We start from the raw sequence: 20,869 nt of genomic DNA, 5'->3' as shown, positions 1-20,869 counted from the left end.
ATTGATGGTAATATCACAAGCAAATACATCATTTTTTCCTTACCAAAAATCAACATCTGTCATTGTTCACAGGTTTATGTGTGTGTGTGTGTTTTTTTTTTTGTTTTTTTTCTGAGGTAAAATGTATTGGCTAAATGATATTTAACTTATTTGAGAAATTACACAAAAGCTCTCGACAAAGGCGTGATCTGCGAGCAGCTGACCGACGACTCCTCTGAATTGTGAGCACGAACGACGTAAAAACGCAGACGAAAGCGGAAAGAACAACTAAAAACATTGCTCTAAGATGGTGCAGTCAGTGGAATGGGCTCTTTAACTTTTCGCGCTGATGTGACCGCGCATGTTACGTGACAATACCAATATTGAATACCCGTATTCATACTATATAGAGCGTACTTTTTTAACAGTCGTGAAGTACGTTCTAATTTAAATGTAGTACCTACTCCCATAGTACGCGATTTCGGACGCAGCTTTAGTCCATATATGGAACACATGAAAAAGTGCCATAATCATGTGACATTCTGGGGATTTTTCAAAAGTGGGGTTGCAGCTTAATAGTTTAATTGACTTTAATTTTATTACTTTAAATTGTTCTGGCTCTGTGTGATTGAGGGAAAAAACTGCTTGAAAGTAATATATTAAATGAATGAGCAATACTCACGTCAGTGTGTTGAGTTGACAGTGTTTATCCTGCAGTAGAGCAGCGATCTGATTCACTCGTGTGTCTCCTAGTTCATGTTCACTCAGCTTCAGCTCTCTCTGGAGTAACGGGTTTATACCCACAACTCTATTCACATACTGACAGGCTTCCTCAGCAGCAGGACTCACAAACCTGCAGAAGAGGCAATTCAGGTATCAACTAAATGTCCACTGCATTACAAAAAATGATTGATATGATAAAAAACGTAATTATTGTTTTAAAGACAAGCTTAAGTTAGTTATTTAGATGTCAATTTTTTCTTTAAACATTTAAATACACAAATAAATATATATTTAAAAGAAACTAGAGCAACACTCAGTCCTAAAGCAAACATAAGCATAAGAACAGAAACGTCTCACAGAGCAGAAGGGCAAAAGCTCACTAGATCATGATTTTCAGTATGAATACAGAGTGTGAAATTAAGATCTTTCTGTCTTTAAAGCAGGAGGAGTGAGAAACGTCAGCACAGAGAAAACTGGCTTGTGAAACTGCATGTTTGAGAACATCTGGAGACTCATAGACCTGGTGTAGAGAGATGCAGTGAATCTGGGCTTGATGGAAAACTATTATTGTTAATTATCAAGGTATACTCCTGAATGTCAGCACACATATACTGACCCATAATGTCTATTTGACCTGTAGCTCGTATCACAACTAAACTGTGTTGACGGTTATCATCATCATGACAGAACCTGCAGCATCTGATCTGATCTTGATCATTTTGATGCAACAAATTGTACAGCTTATTATATAACTAAAATAATATATTAGTTATGAATATTTAGCCTGCATATAGCTAATTTAGTTAATTATTTGATCCCGTCTCACCTCAGTGTCTTCAGTTGACAGTCTGGATCCTGCAGTAAATCACTGAGCTCCTTCACTCCTGATTGTCCAGGATCATTTCCTGTGAGATCCAGCTCTATCAGGTGTGAAGGGTTTGATCTCAGAGCTGAAGCCAGAGCTTTATAAGCTTCTTCTGTCACACTGCAGTTAGAGAGTCTAGAAGAGAGAGGAAAACATTCAGCTGATTAATCAGTTAAACCTAAACAATATAAATCCTTAAACTGAATTTAATTTTATTCTTCATACAAATGTATTGAAAGTCAGTTGCAAAAACTGACAATTGAATATGGAGGCAAACAAAAGGCTCAGTGAACTTTAATATGTTAGACATCAACATCCCTTTCAAGATTGCAATTAACTAAAACTGTACAACTCTGAAAGTCTATGATCTGAAAATGGTCGGAAAATTAGAAAATTAAAGTTTGGGAATGGCCCAATAAAGTCCAGACTTCAATTCCATTAAAATGCTGTGGAAGGACTTGAAACACAGCTCATGTTGGAAAGCCTACAAATGTCACTGAGCTGAAGCAGCTTTGCAAGGATGAGTGAGACCAGGGGCGCAACTACCCAGTGTCAGAGGGGTATGAAGCAATAAATTTGGTGAACAATTTAACAATTCTTTGAGTGGTGGAGTTGAAACGGGTTACATGCTTATTTCACAGATAAGAATACAATTTTAATTTGATTCAATGGTTATTTAAAGTTTTACTTGGCTTTTTCAGCCACACTTCAGAGAACTTTAGAGCGCTAATGTCTGTTAACATGAACATTTGAAAGCCTCCAAGCACAGACATCACACTTTAAATTAGGGCTGCACGATATTGGGAAAAAATTACATTGCAATATTTTTTTCCCAATGATATATATTGCGATATTGCGAGCCATCAATCCAGGCTATAAGACTGCTTTAAAACTTTCACAGAGACCTCAAACAGAAAGCACAAAGCCTTTCTTTAAAGCGAATTTCGTTTTGTATTAATTGTATCTTAATTTTAATCAGTGTTTCATTATCCAATTTCCTAGATTTAATAAATAAAAAGTAAATATAGCAGACAATAGATAATCACGACTGAATGTTGGCTGTGAGCAGTGAGCAGCGGCACAGCGAATCAATCACTGTGCAGGCACGCGGAACGTACATGTCACCCCAGCAACAAGACATACAACAAACTCGTGTTTACTGTGTGCTACCCTGGTGCTACCCTTCTCAATACACCATGGGTGCTACTAACCTTCACATCGCATGTTCCGGCGATGTGACTATCGCTCATGCGCACATCGCAATGTTGATGTTAAAACAGAATATCATTCAGCCCTACTTTAAATCCTACCTGTTGCCATTCACCATCCACTTATTTAGCTGCTTTTGGTATCCCTTGACATGCCATCTCACTTTCCCTCTTTCTTTTTCTATCTTTAGCCCCGACAGTTTTTTTGCTTTATCCATCTTTTTCAACGACAATTCACTACTCGTACCTGCTCGCTCAGTGCTCACGGCGCCCCTCGCAATATTACGCTCACGATATCTTCAATGTCAAAATTCTATGATGGAATCTTATGAGGGCGCCTACTCTAGCCTGTTAGTCCTATAAAATGTTATATAACATTGAGGAAATGCGGAAATGATTTATAAATGCACAACAGCAGCTACATATAGAAAATACCAAAAAAAGAATTGTAATTATTTATTTATTTTACCATCGCATGGTGCTGCGCCCCTATGCGCCGCATATAGCGCATACCCACTTTTTAAGCCACTGAGTGAGACAAACGGACCAAAATACCTTAATAGTGGTGTAAAACACTCATAAACTACAGGAAGTGTTTAGTCGAGACTAGCTGCAAAGCTGAAAGCAGAATAAAAGATACACAGCTTCCTCAAAAGCACTAAAATACATTAATCCTGTTATATTAGGGCTGTTTTCGACTAAGGATTTTCATAGTCGAATCTGATTCGTTAGATTTTGCCGTAGTCGACTGATAGTCGAACCTTTTTTTTTTTTTTTTTTTTAGATAGCAGCTAGATTTTTTCCATTTCAAACAAAAGAGCTAAAAAAACTAAAAGAAAAACATGGTGTGTAACAAATACCTTTTATCCATTTAAAGCCAGATGAACAAAACATTTCATATATCATAACATTTCATAAACATGAGGAGCAATATGAGAGAGAAATTTGGTGATCGTTGTTTAGGTACATTAAACCACGTAAAGCTTTTTCACGCCCATGAGAACCGTGTGGAGTCAACCCACAACCGCTCAGCTGCCCTGCTGAAAATGTGAAGCAGAAACGCTTAATGTCAGATAACGTCCATAATAATTGGACTCTGGGTTCGATTTTTTGACCATTTTCAGTGGTTATGAGGAGCAATATGAGAGGGAAATTTGGTGATCGTTGTTTAGGTACATTAAACCACGTAAAGATTTTTCACGCCCATGAGAACCGTGTGGAGTCAACTCACAGCCGCTCCGCTGCCCTGCTGAAAATGTGAACGCTTAATGTCAGATAACGTCCATAATAATTGGACTCTGGGTTTGATTTTTTGACCATTTTCAGTGGTTATGAGGAGCAATATGAGAGGGAAATTTGGTAATCATTGTTTAGGTACATTAAACCACGTAAAGCTTTTTTCACGTTAGGACTTAGCCTATATATAAAGCCAATGAGAACCGTGTGGAGTCAACCCACAGCCGCTCCGCAGCCCTGCTGAAAATGTGAAGCAGATTTTTTAATACATTTTTATTTATTTACATTAGTAAGCTACAGGACACCGTCTTTCAAAACATGACCTGCGTGAAAGCGGAAAAAAAATGTTTTGTACCCAGCCCTTCTGAAAATGCGAATGCGTCTCTGTCCCCAGCACATTTCAAACCAAACTGAAGCCCATGTAAATTCGACTACGAGGTTCATAGTCGAATCAGACCTCTCCGAATCGAATCGTCGAATCCTCGACTATTAGAAGTCAGCCCTATGTTATATACAATCTTAAGATAAGTGATTTCTACTAGATCTCACCCTCCTTTCTGTGGCAGATTTACCAGCTCTAACAGAATCATCTGAATTCTGACTCAACACTAGGTATGCAAATAACGATTAAATCACTAAATTATAAATTACTATAAACAAAAACAGCCCAATTTAAGTGTTAACTTATAAGAAGCAGAATATACATATATGGAATATACATTATCCATTAACCCCCTGAGGTCGGCGGTATCGCCGGCGATACCAGCTCGCTTTTTTTTTATCAGTGTAAAAGAAACTCATAAAAACTCTGTTGACTTTGATTTTCCATAGGAGTTTCATACATCAATCGATTCTGTTAAATGTGTATTATTTTTGTGTATACTCACAATAAAAACAAAGTGTTGTGCTTTTTGCCAAATAAAGAAAAATAAACACGAGGCGAGTTCTGCCTTCTCTCTGCCAGTTAAGTCCATTCTGAAACGCGTCCGAGAATGAATCATAACTCAGCGAATTCTTCTCACACAGGCACGTGAGATATGTCTCTATGAAGCTTGAAATCTCTTCTTTTAAATGAAGTAATTTATATAAAAAACAAATGTTTTCAACTCATGTAATCCGTTTGAAAGCAAGGAGAGGTACCGTTTTTCCTTCTCCCTTCATTATCTCTAAATGAGCTGAGGCCGCCCCGCCCCCCGGCGCGATTCACATGTAAATAGTTAGGTGATCTAGTATGCATCGCACCCGCCCCCCGATCAATGCCTCAGACGACGAACGGCAGCATTTTGAAGACTGAATTCCGCCGAGGACACAATTTCGGAGTAAGTTTTACTTAAAAGTCTTTTGTCTTTTATTTTTCGTGTTCGCATTTATGAGGAAAAAACAACATTACGTGACAGTTCTCCATTATGGACGCGAGCGCTCTAAAAAAAGCACTAAAAGACTTTCAAACTTTCACAGAGACCTCAAAACAGAAAGTACAAATCCTTTCTTTAAAACGAATTTCGTTTTGTATCAATTGTATCTTAATTTTAATAATTTTTTCATTAACAAATTTCCTGGATTTAAAGTAAATATAGCAATCACAACATAAGGTGCTTGAACTGGAGATCATCATGAACCAGACCGTAGCCTACTCGCCTCACATGTCTAAAAAATGTGAAATATATTTACAGAAAGCTGGTTCTAAACAAAACCATCCAAAACAAAAAACTATGTAGCCTAATAAATGTGCATTTCTCCGGTGCGTTCACTAGCCTACTGCGAAGATCGCGAGTCAATAGCCTATCGTTAACTTCATCTTTGCCAGAAGTTAAATTTAAATCGCGTGTGTGAATGAATGATGATGTTTTATCAAACTGTATTGCTATACTGAGATGAGTAAAAATCGACTGAAATATGTTGAAATAAAATGTAGGCTATTTGTATAAGCAACGTATTAAACTGCAAATTAACAATATGCCCTAATATTTCATGAAAACAATGTTACAGTCAGGCGAAATATGAAAGACAACATCTTGTTGACTAGATTTGGGTACAGTTTTTACTGTAGAATATACTGCCACGTCAAATAAGCTTTTGTTTAGCAATTTCTATATATAAAATACTCATTTTAAATAAAATGATAAAGTCATCAACTAAGATTTTAGCTGTTCCAATGTTGACTATATTCAAACTAATGAATACATAGATAAAATGTAGGCCTATAATCATTTTTTTTTTTACAAAGAAAGAGTACACTTGAAATATTGTTGAAATTGTAATTATTGTTGTAATTGTAACCTTTTTATTAAAATAGCAAAACATTTTTACAAGATAGATGTAAGCAAAATCTTAAATGGTCAATATAAGTCTTCTTCTAAATATATATTTTGTCCTTGCACTGTGGCTCAGTCAGTTTCACACCTGAGTGAATGGCTCATCATTATGCAGAGTGGGTGGGACATTGTATTCTAAGGTGTAAACCACTCCTCGTTCACGCCCCCCTCGCATATTGGCTTTCCAAGCAAAACCTGTTTTACATCAATTTAAATCAATGTATGGTTTTATGTGAACGATAAAGCAAGACTATTTTCACATAATTTTGAAGAAAAAACTCTAGGCGAGGACATCCATTAGTCAAAAGTCTTATTGACACATATTTACTATGTGTTTTGTGGCCTTATTTCAGAAATTTTAGTTTTTAGTTTTTTCAATAACCATGCATAAACATTATTCTCTCAAAAATGAAAACATGTACATACACGTGGCTCACATATTATGGTAGCCCTGTTTGTGCTTTATAGAGTGAATTTACACCTTTGCCATTAATATGTTTATAAGCAACTGAAAAAAGCACAAATGTCAGGGCATGTCAGAACATCTCAAGGGCCCCAAAAACAGCCCAGACCCCAGAGGGTTAAATATTATAAACTCGCAATTATTTGCATTACAGTGCAGCACCAAATGAATGCAGCACAAAATTAACGCTTAATGTTCACTTCACTGAAAAAAACACAACAACAGTAAAATGGCACAATGACAACCTCGCTTATATTGAACATCAAACTTTTATCAACAAAACAAATAGGACAGATGGCATAGTATACCCCCATTGTAACACTGATAAATGAAGGTCTTAGTGTTTTCCCCTAAATTTAAAACAAATGCTTAGTTTGTGGTTCATTAGTATTAATGAAAATACATCAATAATAAAATAGTACAATGATAAATTCACTTATATTAAACATTGGACTTTTATTAACAAAATTGATAAGAAGGATGATATGCTATACCCACGTTGTAACAAATAAATAAAAGATCTTTGGACTGCTTAGTTTGTGGCTCATTATTATTTTGAATGAAAAACACAACAACAATAGAACAAAGACAAACTTACTTATATTAAACAAAGAAATGCAACTTTTATTTATAACTTTTAGCCTCTGGGATCGTCCCGTCAGTCATTGCACCTTACTTTAGTCATGTGACTCATGTGGCTCAACTTACCTCAGTATCTCCAATTTACAATTTATATTCGTCAGTCCAGTGCAGAGCAGCTTCACTCCTGAATCCTGCAGATTATTATTGTTCATGTTCAGCTCTTTCAGATTGGTATCTGATCCAAGAACTGCAGCCAGAGCTGAACAGCTTTTTTCTGTTAAGTTACAATCATTTAACCTACAATAAATCACAACACAGAATTAGATGGCACACATACAATACATTTTCTATAAACAAATGCTGTTTGAATGCAGCATACAATGCATTCAAACAGCATTCATCTACAAAAAATACTATTTCCAGTACATTAGCATTTTTTATTCAGTGACAAAATTCCTAGATAAAATTAAGCATGTTTGAAAAAAATATTTGCGTTAAGATTTATAGCTATAGGATTTCTTCTCTATTTCTGTCACCTGATGGAGTTTGGGTTCTTGCCATTGTTGCCTCTGGCTTGCTTAGTTGGGGACACATAAAATTCAACAATATTATTGACTTGACTTGATTGCACTGACACTATTAAATGAGACAGTTCACAGTTTTATGGCAAGTTAAAGGCCTTTCACTATAATTCTAAAAATGCCTTCATTCACATGTACATGTCTTTTTGTTATAAAATCTTTAATGATTTAAGTAAAGCTAAGATTACTTAAACCTAAGATAGGGGTGTGCGATATGACGATTTTTGATCGTGGACGATTAAAATGTCTCCACGATCTGCTTTTGAAGAAATATCGTAGAATCGTGCATTATATCTGTTCTGGCGCCTCTGTCCCAACATACTTAACAACGCGACGTATATTCACATAAACTGATAACGCAGCGGAACGGGACACTGCAGTTCACAAAAGTTCACAATTTGCATGTGTTTTAATGCCTTGTCGGTTAAACATTTAATTCGCATGCTGATGCGCTGTTCTAACGTGTGCGTTTCTCAGCGCGTACATGTGAAGCTCACATGCACTAAAAGCCTGTCTACCAGCGCCTGGATACTGGACTAAGTTATCGTTCGAGTCTTATTGTGCTTATACTGTTAAATACACACAAGGTTTACATAAACAAAGTCGGTTATGTCTAAAGTGAAAGCAAACTTGAGAAAATTGAGAGAAAATCTGCTTGTCAAATGCGTGTATATTAGACGCGTCGCGCCCAACTCTTAAAGAGACAGTAGTAATAGTAAACATGCTGCCGCTTGTCCTTAAAGGGATAGTTCACCCAAAAATAAAAATGATCTCATCATTTACGCACTCTAATGTTTTTCCAAACCTGTATTAATTTCCTTCTAATATTTTCTAATATTTTTCTAATATTAATATTTTGAAGAATGTGGCTATCCAAACAGTAGCTGGTCCCCATTGACTTCCATAGGAGAAAAATATACTATGGAAGTCACTGGGGTACATCAACTGTTTGGTTACCCACATTCTTCCAAATAACTTTTATTTTCAACAGAAGAAAGAAACTTATTCGAGTTTAAAACAACTTGAGAGAGTAAATTATGATAATTTGAATTTTTAGGAGAACTATCCCTTTAATGTTAATAAAACAACACAATGCAAAGAGAAAATCACTCACTGCCCTTGACTGATAACTTTAATAGTAGCTTTAATAAGTATCAATGTATAATTTATACAGTGAAGTCTGTTTTGTTTTATTTTCATATTTGTTCATTTAATTACTTTCTTCAATGCTACTGTTAAATACACCTACTGTAGCTGAAAATATAAAGCACTGTTTGGCCTATTTAATTTGTATATTAAGTTGTGTATGTGTAATATGTATCTTTGATCTTAATAATTAATAACAAAGAAAATAATGACAAATATTTTTATATTTTGTTACCTAAGGCTTTGTTTTTAAAATAGTGACATTAGATTGGCTGTAATGCTAAGTCACAAAATAGTAAAACCAACATAAAAAGAATCGTGATAAAATCGTGAATCGTGATTTTCCTGAAAAAAATCGTGATATGATATTTTTGCCATATCGCCCACCCCTAACCTAAGAACCTAAGAAATTGCATTTGTATTATTTCAAAATTAAGTTTAACCAACGACTGATGCCGATATCTTAGAGAGCAGGGTGATCAATGGGTGATATATCATTAATTTAAAGATAGTAAAAAAGCATCCATAACAATTACTGAAATTACATTTATAGTTTATTTTACTTAATATTTACTAAATAAATAAATAACTTTTTTTGTAGAAAAAACAACTTTAAATGTGTACATCACATATTATACAACAGGCTTTTGATAAATGTTTATTTGTAAATCTCTCAATCTACATATTACATTACATTATTATTACATTAAACTACAGAATTACTGATAAAAATAAGCATTTAAAATGTCTAATTACTAGGAGATACAGAGGGACTGTCACGGTGTGGTGCAGGCAGAAGAAGACGAAGGAGAATCTAAAGTTCCAATGCAAACATTTACTCACAATATAAATAATACAGGTACATAGAAGACGGGCAGAAGGTTCACACACACTAAATACGACGGAGATCGGACAAGGACTGACTGAACAGAATGGAACTTAAATACAAACACACATTACACTGATTAACAGAACACAGGTGAGATAGATGACGATTAGTGGTCGACCGATATTGGTTTTTTGATGGCCGATGCCGATATCTTAGAGAGCAGGATGGCCGATAGCCGATGTAAAGCCGATATTATTATTATATACTTGATATTTATTTTAATCAATATTTTATACATTTTAAATAAATTAGAAAACAAATCTTTAAAATAAACATGCTTAGATGGCAACTTCTTGAATCTGCAATCCTATTACAGTATTTTTCACAAATAAAGTAATTGTTTAAAAATACATGAATATGTTAATAAAAAGGAAGAAAACACTAACAGGGCACTCAGTAATCTGGTAATATCGTGCGCACTGGTAATCATATTTTTGCAAATAAAGACAAGGTAACGCTAATATTACATACAGCACACAGTGAAAACTATATGAATATGACACAGTGGCCAACTGGATATAGCACAGCATATTTTAATATTAAGGATTTAAAGTTTTTCGATCGCGTCTACTGTGAAGCTGATCTTCTGTTCACATTCACTCACTTCACTCGACCGTCACCCGCAGTCACACGTTTATCAGGCTACAAATGCACACCTCACAAGATATCACAGCTGGATTCAATTAAATCTGCAAGGTTTGTGATATTAAATGTTTATTAGATATTCAGAGATTTGTTTAAATTATGTAGATGCGCATTTGCTGAATGTTGACAGTAAACGAGAAAGTATTTTCGCCTGATTGTTTGCCTTTTCTGTTACAAATAATATAAAAGCAACACTTTACTTTTTCGCATACCATTTACTTTCTTTGTTTACCAGTTCTGTCTAACAAAGTATTAGATATGACTGACAGAGATTGTAAACTAATGAAGACGGAGATGTGAGTGAGCGCTGTGTGATCAGGCGCTGGTGTTCTCAGCGCCGCCTGTCAAAATAAAAGTCCGGAGCGCCGTCAAAATAAAAGTCCCGCTTCCAACACATCGGCCAATCAGAAAAACGAATCGGCCAATGCCGATATTTTAAAAGTGCCAAATATCTGCCTATATATCGGCCTTGGCGATATATCGGTCGACCACTAATGATGATGATGACTAAACAGGTGACACAACTGAACTGATAATGACGGTAACCATAGAAAGGCAAATAGAGACCAAGCAAAACTCGAACTGAAAGTCCAAACAAACGCTGACACGTGACAACTAATATATGATGTGGTAATATATATGTACTTTATTTAAGCCTGTTTTATAAAAATCTCAATGTTTTATATTATAACCTTTCAGAATTTCATCTTACTTGTTGGCAATATAAATAACATCTGTACCAAATTACATTATTTCCCCCACATTATTTCCCCAATTATTTTTCCACAAGTATGAGTATGAGCTAATATATAATTCTATACAAGTCATTAAAGTCTGGTGTATCATATGATACAAGACAAACATGCAAACATTTTTACATGGTCTTTTATATTTTTTCTAAAGGTTTGATAAACTGTCTCCACACACAAAAAAAAATTCAGACTATTATTTCATATGTCAGGCTTTACAGGGATAAGTTCATGTTCATGATGAGGAATCACTATAGAGTAATGTAGATAAGACATTTTTCAGATGAGAGCAAAAGATGACAAAATATATTAAAATACTTACAGAGCTCTTCTGGAGGTTTTGATGACTGCCGATAATCTAATGAGACACTCGTCTGATTTCTTGAATTTCTGAAGCTCAAACTCCTCCAGCTCCTCCTCTGATGTCAACAACACAAAGACTAAAGCAGACCACTGGGCAGGTGAAAGGTCACCAGATGAGAGACTTCCTTTGCTAAGGTGGGTCTGAATCTCTTTCACCAGAGTTTGGTCGTTCAGTTCATTCAGACAGTAGAACAGATTGATGGATCTCTCTGCTGGAAGATCATCTTCTAATTTCTGCTTGATGTACTGAACTATTTCCTTGTTGCTCTGGTCATTGCCGTCTTGCTGTGTCAACAGACCTCGTAAGAGTCGTCGATTGGACTGGAGCGACAGACCGAGGAGGAAGCGAAGGAAAAGGTCCAGGTGTCCATTGTCACTCTCGAGCGCCTTGTCCACTGCAGTCTTGAGAAAATCAATCATGGTTTCATTTCTGTTTTCCTGTTCTGTAGACTCATGGTCAAACCCACTTTTCTTGTTGATGTCCAGAAACAGATGTGCATAAAGGGCTGCAATAAACTCTTGAATGCTCAAGTGAACAAAGCAGTACATGGTACCAAGAACGATCCCTGTTTCCTCCTTAAAGATCTGGGTACACATGCCTGAGTACACTGATGCCTTATAGACGTCAATACCACAGGCTTCCAGGTCTGTGTCATAGAAGATCAGGTTGCTTCTTTCCAGCTGATGAAATGCCAGTTTCCCCAGTGAAAGGATGGCGTCTTTATCCCAGGAAACATCTGGTGTGTATTCTCCATCATACTTTCGGCGGCTCTGCTGGATCTGGAAGCGGAGAAAGTGTGTGTACATTTGTGTCAGAGTCTTGGGAGTGTCTTCAGTGTTTGATTCCTGCAGTGTTTTAGAGATCGCATGAGCCTGAGTGTTTTTCACATCATTATTTCTTTTTTCCTCCAGAATGTTCTGGAGAACCGTGGCTGAAATCCAGCAGAAGACTGGGATGTGGCACATGATAAAGAGACTCTTTGATTGTTTAATGTGATCAATGATTTTGTTGGCCTGATTCTGATCAGTGAATCTTTTTTTGAAGTACTCTTGCTTCTGTGCGTCACTGAATCCTCGTATCTCTGTCAGCCGGTCGATACAGTCAGGAGGAATCTTACTGGCAGCTGCTGGTCTGGTGGTGATCCAGATGAGAGCAGAAGGAAGCAGATTTCCCTTCATGAGGTTCGTTAGGAGAACATCCAGAGAGGCTGGTGACGATACATCACTCCATGTCTCATTACGGTCAAACTTCAGAGGAAGGCGACATTCGTCCAGTCCATCAAGGATGAACAGCACTTTGAACTGATTCCTTCTTGTAAGGTTCAGTCCTTTTGTCTCTGGGAAAAATTGAGTTATAAGATCCATTAAACTGAGTTTTTCTTTCTCCTTTAAGTTCATCTCTCTGAATGGAAGAGGAAATATGAAGCTGATATCTTGATTTTCTTCTCCTTCAGCCCAGTCCAGAACAAACTTTTGCACAGAGACTGATTTCCCGATGCCAGCGACTCCTTTTGTCAGTACAGTTCGAATCTCCTCGTCTTTTTCATGAGCTTCAAACAAATTTGTGCATTCAACCTGTTTCTCTTGTGCTTCATGACGCCTGGAAGCAACTTCAATCTGTCTCACCTCATGTTCAGTATTGACCTGTTCACTGCCACCCTGAGTGATATAGAGATCTGTGTAGATGTTATTCAGAAGTGTGGAGTCACCTGGCTTCGCAATTCCTTCAAACACACATTGATACTTCTTCTTTAGGCCACATTTCAGCTGATGAATGAAGAACAGCTCATCTAAACACAGGAACAGAAAATAGACAGTTTTAGTCTTCATTTTCTCTCCTACATTTATAAGAGACAATCAGACAGATGATCATGAGTCTCTAACCTTCTAGAGCATCAGCAGCTTCATCTCGCTTCATCTCTCTCAGGTAATGTAGTGTGAGATCAAGAGCTGATTCTTTGATACTGGATCTGTTCTCAATAAAGTCCTTCACAAAGTGTTCTGTGTTCTCCTTTTGTAATATTTTCTTAAACTTCTCCAGCTCATTCTTCAGAAACATGATTATTTTGCTCTCAAGATCCTACAAACAAAAGTAAGAAAAAAGACACAATTTAAACCAAATTGTACATCTACATTTTGTCAACACAATTTATTCAATAACTATAATATCTATAAAAAAAATCCAGTTAAAAGACTAACATGTTAACCAGCTGATATTTTTAACAAATAGAAAAATAAAAAATATATAAGTGCTTCAAAGGAAAAAATGGATCTGGAGGAATTAAATAAAATGTATTTGTTCAATAACATATTTGTTTATTAGAATATTAAACATTTATAAAAATGTGTTTTCCTACCTGGAAGATTCCTAGAAGATTGTCTTTGAAATTCTCGTGGTTCCTGTGAGTCTGAACGTCTGAGTCTAATGTCTCATATTGAAGCCTGTAATCAAATAAATAAAATAAATACTGATTTTCCAGGCAAAATTTCACAGAAAGAGAAAAAGCATTAGCTGTGAATACTCTGATAAATATTTATCAGATCAAATATTTATCAGAGTATTCAATGATAAATATCATGATAAATGATTCAATGATAAATAATGATAAATATTGGATCTAGAAATGTTTCATGATTGGTATTCGCTGATACAACTTTTAAACACAGACAACGTGTGACAAAAAATTAGAAACTTATGAAGTACCTTTTATTAGATGATGGTGTTTTCTCACTGAAGAATGGTCCATGACCTTTAGACTGATCACTCTTCAGAGACACAGAGCTGGACACATGTGAGCCTGATCTTACACTGATGACACAAAGAACAGAGAGAAAACACTTTAGTACAGGAGATACTTTAGTCTCATCTGAAAAGGTTTAATGTTGCAAATAGTAATTAAATGCAGTATAGCTGTGCATTTGTCCATTTATGACTACAGTCGGAGGGATAAACATATATACATGTTTAGTTTCATGATCTATTTTCCATAGTGTATTTGTGTCTCCTTGTGGCTGCCTGTGTAATTGTGTTACTGGAATGAGTTTCATAAGGTTCCCAGGAACTGAGTTTTATTGAGACTTATTGTTTCATTCAGTCAAGTCCATTCATATACACCACTGTAGACAAATAATACAACAATATAATGCAATGTAAACACAAAATACCTTTTATTAGATGATGGTGTTTTCTCACTGAAGTTTGGTGGTCCTCCACCTTTAGACCGATCACTCTTCAGAGACACAGCGAGCTGGGCTGGACACATGTGAGCCTGATCTTACACTGATGACACAAATAACAGAGAGAAAACACTTTAGTAAAGGAGGATCAACTGTGTGTGAAACACATCTGTGTCTTAATCTAATCCTCCACAGAAATACACACACTCACACAATTTACTGTTTTATTGTTAACTACTATTTTATTTTACTGGCTCACATTAGTTTAACGATTTCTTCAGTATATATGAGAGAGATTTAATATGTTAAAAAATACTTCACTCTAATTTATGAGAACATTTCAAGTTTTTGTTTATTGACAGAAATAGAGAGCAGAAATGTCTGTGTGACACAGTTGTGTTAGCATACTTGAATTAAATTAAGTGTATAGTTGTTTCCTAATGTCTGTCAATAATTGTATGATCTAAAAACTGAAGTCATTTATTTGGATTAATTCAGCGTCTAGAAGTTTATTAACAAATTATTAACTGTGATATTTTCTATAGAGCAAACAGGGCTTTATAGACAATGTCAGAGTTAATTTAAGAAGTTAAAAATAGAAATTGTGCAAAGCATGTGCAAATATGCTTAAAGTTGTGCTATTGACAGGGAAACACAAAGTCCAGTCGAGTTTAAACTGATGAAAACAGACACAGTCTTACCTGTGTTTCTCTGAGAGACTCATCTGAGAGAGAGAGTCCTTTCCTCTTTCCTCTGACATACTGCAGCTAAACTGACACTGAAAACTGATCAGCACTGCTTTCTGGAAACACTCAATCCTTCAGCATCACCTGGAGATGACACCATTTTACACAGATGAAGAACATCTTATTTAAGACAATAATGAAGAATGCGGAGTTATCATCAACAACAGCAACAGCAAAAACTATCTATAAAATAAAGTGAGTTACAGACAAATATATTGCCATGTAAAATAACCGAATGGTCTTAATCATTTCTGATTGTTTAATGAGTTTAACTGACTCTAAATATTAATTCATTGGGGAACAGAAATTGTGTTTAAAACTTTGAGTGGGAAAATTGAAGCTGATTTGTTATATTCTCTATTACAGTTTAATGTCATTTTACAATCATATTTACCCAATCTGTATTAATTGTTGAATCGTTTGTCATTTAATCATTACTTCAAGTTCACAATGATGATTGATTTCATTACTTTCAAATGATCCTAAAATAACTGATTGAGTAAAAGCAGAATTATAATAGACATACTGTATAACTACTAATCATAATTGCTATATGGGCCATTCTACAGAATTGGTGCAAAGTCAGAGTTGGAAACATCTTGAAATTTTTTTGTTTTTTCCCACAAATTTTGCATGTATGCAAATTGTATAATATCCAAGGTATGCTTTTCTAGTAATTGTGCAGTTAATTCTCATATTGTATTTTCAGAAAATGCTGGAATATTTTCCTTCTCCCCAAATTTGTCACTACCGAAACACAATATTAAATAATTTATTAAGAAGGCTTATAATGACCTATTAAGATTTTGTTTACATCTACCTTATAAATATATATTTTTTCTATTTTTAAAAAATATTTTTACTGGTTAAATCAATAAAGATTATAATTTTAATAATAGTTTAAGTGTGATTTATGAGATTTGTTGTATTTTGAACCCAATCTTTCTTTGTAGAAGGCATAAAGTTTATCGTACTGATTTCAAAGTTAAGGATTCATTAGTATTAATATGCATTGAACCAAACACTATCATAACATCTTAGTTGATAATTCAATATACTTTATTTTTGACAAAACATCCCATGTTACGGTAGTGACTGCACATTTTTGGTAGTGACAGTAATGTTTTGGTAGTGACCACAATAATTAGTTTGCCATGGCTGAATCAGACTGTCCACATTTTATGTTAATATAAATAAATAACTATGATGCACATATGCAGTCAGTACATATAGCAGACACACATCTGACAGTAAATATCTTATAAGAACACCTCGAGCTATTCTATACTTTGGTCTTGAGGTGCAAGTGAGAAGAGGTATGCTCATAGATTTTTCTTCCTAAAAAAACAACAACTTACAATGTAGACTCAGAACCACTTTGTTTTATTTTCACATTTTCAACATTTTGTTTATGAGTCATTCAGATAAATCTCCAGAACCACTGAACTCTGTGTGTGTGTGTGTGTGTGTGTGTGTGTGTGTGTGTGTGTGTGTGTGTGTGTTTACATAATACATTAATTTCAGAATAATTTTCCTCATTCAGATAAATCTCCAGAACCACTGAACTGTGTGTGTGTGTGTGTGTGTGTGTGTGTGTGTGTGTGTGTGTGTACTGGTGTCTGATCACCCTCACTGGAAGTGCTAGGTGGTGTGGAAGCCCTGCAAAATGTCTCCATCTCTTTTTGTCTTTTCACCATCATCCTGTGTCTTTTCTGTCTTTTCCTCCATGCTTTTCTGACATGTCTTTGCTCCCTGTCAGATAATTCACTGATACTCTTCAACTTTCCTTCTTCCCTTCGTTTCTTATTTCTTTCATTTTCTTTCCTTAAGTATTCCTCGTACTTCACTGGGTCTTCCCTCAACCTTTGTTTGTATTCTCTCTGTCTCTCTGTTGTAGTTTTTCTATTTTTTTTAGGCATGTTGGTGTTTTATGTCATTCTCCTTGCCAAGTTAATCATAGAAATTAACATTACTGACAACAACCTTACACCTAAGCTAGTATCATGGACTGCAACCTTAAGTAATTGTAACCTCATCACATTACAGAATTTTAACAGAATATTGCATACTAAAACACTACTAAAACATACTACAGTAGTAATTATTTGCATAACTGTACTAAAATGTAGTTTATTCCTCCAAATAAAGGATTATGTGTTCCCTTTTGTCACTACCAAAACAATGTCACAACCGAAACTTCAAGAAAATGTTTCGGTTGTGACTGTTTTGGTAGTGACAATTTTAGATAACTTTTGAGCCTAGCTCGAAGATGCTAATCAGCACATGGTTAGCCATCACTGGTCAGAACAGTTGAACACATATAACAACTAAATTTTATGGAATAACATCCCAAAAAAAATACTCAATAGCAGAAAAAATGAGTTTGGTAGTGACATTCCTTAAAGTTACACACAGATTTTTAGACTTTAGAACACATTTACCTCAAAATGATGGGATCAATCTACTCACCATATAGCACATGAGAGAGAGGGACACAGGAATATTTCCTGATCAAAAATGTAGGAGTGTGGTTAAAATCAGTCTCAGCCAATGGACTACAACATTCACTGTTTTGGTAGTGACATGAAAATGCGGGACATGTTTTTTTAGATAAAGTTTCATGATTTAAAAATAAAAAATAAAATAAATATTTTTTTTAACTTCATTTTTTTTAAAAAAACAAAAATATTTTTTTTAAAACAAGAATGGAAAAATTTGCAAAAAATTATTCAATATCATTTTCACAAGTTGAAATTTAGGGGTTAGGGTTTGGGACAGCCACCTCCTAATTGAAAGTAGCCCATAAATTATGATTTTATATATATAAAGCTTACTGATATCTTAAATATTATTGTGGGTTTCAATAGATAATTGAAGGATCTTAGTAAACATCTAAGATTTTAATAATTAAATGCTTTTCAAATGTGTTTTTTGGATGAGGGACAGCAGTTTGCACCAATTCTGTAGAATGGCCCATATATGAACTGAAATATTCAGTTTAATAACAGCAGATTGTTGTTCATTGACGTCAGGCTTCATCTGTCTGTCTACTGTAAATGTCTGCTTCAAAAATACTTTCGATTTCACATCACAAAAACAACAGCCTAAAACTGAAGAGGAAATGGGGGGAAACTTTCAGAAACATATTCGTTTTCACTAAACCTTTCTCAATAAAACTTCATGTTTTAACTTCAAAAGATTGTAATTTCTGGCAGATTCTTCGTCTGTTCGGAGTAGCAGAAGAACAGCCTTCTGTAACTTCACATTTAAATCTCGCTTTATATACAATATAAAGTTCCTAATAATTACAAATGACTTTAATGGAAAATGTATTAATAATAATAATTATACGAATTTATAAGTATTGTAAACTCAGTAACGCTTGTTGTCAGTCCGCGCGCGTCGTTCTCAGAATCTCTTGCTGGTCTCGATGGATTGTGGATTAAACACATAAATGGCCGCGAGTGTTATTAGATTTGGAGGCATTGTGCTAAATCTGGAGAAATGTTTTCTGGATCATAGATCAGATCAAATCCAGTGAGTAACAGGTTTGGGTATCAGGGCTCTCATTTATAAAACTGTGCGTAGGATCCTTACTAAAAGTGTACGTGCGCCCGAAAGCCAAAAATGGCGTACGCCCAAAAAAATATCCAGACTTGTAAAACCGTTCGTCCGTTATCGATTATATTTAATCTAAATGTTTATATCAGAAGTAAAACATTTTAAATCATTCTTTTATTTATTTAAACTGTTATTGTGAACATGCACTGTATTTATGATTATGACTCATAATGAAGATGTACGGTTTTCCTTCTTCTGCCTTTAGATATGCGTCAGTTTCACTAAACGACCCAGCACTGCTTCGTCTCCAAAACGTTCGTACACATAGACATAGGTCACAGTTTGCGTTCAGATGCGCACATTTTCCCGTCAAGTTTGTCTTTATAAATCACATCTTATGCGTCGGAAGTGTCGTCCGCCTCTCTCAGGGCCTGTTCTGTGCGACGCAGCGGTGATAAACGACGCCCAGGTGCTGTTACTTTCGTTTTCCTCTTCTTCCTGTGTTTTACAGGAGGGTTTGGAACAGCTGAACAGTTGCACACCGACACCTACTGCACTGGAGCGGGATATTATACCACATATATCTCTAAATCCTGTTTAAAACCTCTTAAATAGACACAAATGATTCATAATTCAAAAATAGAGCTGGATATGGCCAAAAATATCATCATAATTTGTTTGTTCACAATTAAACTCCACAGAGTAAGCTACCTTTTAATTTAGGGCCCACATTTATTTTTTATTTTTCTTCCTAAAGTGTGTTTTATTATATTTTTCTGGATTCTATGTTTTATGATTGAATACAAATGTAGCATCAAATATGATGTGTTTTGAAATGAATAAAAACTTTCATTTTAAATGTAATCAGACAGTTTCAGTGTGTGTTTGACAGTAGTTTTTCAGCGTTTGTTGAATTAGTTATTCTTACCATAAATTAAATCACGTGATAGTATTTATAACTTGAATTGACAGTTAATTTATTTAGTTTGCAAATAAAGTCTTTCTCCATTCTCCTCTACCTGGCGAACTGCTGTTTAGGTGAGCGCATTTACACTTACATTTATTAATTTAGCAGACGCTTTTATCCAGAGCGACTTACAAATGAGGAATACAACAAGCACTTTGTCTCGAGAGAAAGCAGTAGCAGGAGAAGTGCTAGCAATACATGGTGTCAGTCACTGTCTGGAACAGTGAAAGCAAGGAGAGCACTTTCTGTGAAGATGTTTGTTGTTATTTTAACAGTCGTGAGGAGAATGCAGTTAAAGAGTTTCAGAATCAGTATACACAGTTTCTAAAGGACGTTATCGTGTGTGGAGGCCTCGTATCCATAGTGTGGTCTCACTTAAGACAAGCCTCACTGCTTTCAAACCTATTTTATTTATCTGACCTCCTCTCAGAGGGTAAAGTAATATCTGTTCTGTTGAGTACAAGGTCTTGTAATATTTTTTGTGTTTATGTCAATATTTTTGTGAGTTGTTTAATAATTCCAAATTGGTTCAATTCATTAATGTGTTGTTTTGTAATATTACATTTAATATAAATGTCTTTTAACATCTACATTTTGTCATTTTATTTGTAGGCCTACTAAAAAAAAAAAAAAAAATGTTATATCTGAATACAGAAAATGTATTTATTTTATAA

The 20,869-nt window shown here is 35.1% G+C and overlaps 1 protein-coding gene across 1 annotated transcript; it reads right to left on the bottom strand.

Annotated features, from left to right (window-relative positions):
- Positions 1–657: 657 nt before the first annotated feature.
- Positions 658–14,547, bottom strand: LOC307171835 (protein NLRC3-like; the record flags this gene model as incomplete). The annotated part of the gene is made up of 7 exons (XM_079893736.1): positions 14,449–14,547; positions 14,102–14,186; positions 13,629–13,824; positions 11,704–13,534; positions 7,498–7,668; positions 1,529–1,702; positions 658–832 (listed from the first exon to the last, which is right to left on the bottom strand). The coding sequence occupies exons 3-7, from the start codon at positions 13,801–13,803 to the stop codon at positions 658–660; spliced, it is 2,526 nt and encodes an 841-aa protein (XP_079749862.1). The 5' UTR covers positions 13,804–13,824; positions 14,102–14,186; positions 14,449–14,547.
- Positions 14,548–20,869: the final 6,322 nt, after the last annotated feature.

Source organism: Squalius cephalus (assembly GCF_949319135.1).
Source record: "Squalius cephalus genome assembly, chromosome: 1".
NCBI lineage: Eukaryota > Metazoa > Chordata > Actinopteri > Cypriniformes > Leuciscidae > Squalius > Squalius cephalus.
This window is presented reverse-complemented; position numbering and strand designations above follow the sequence as displayed.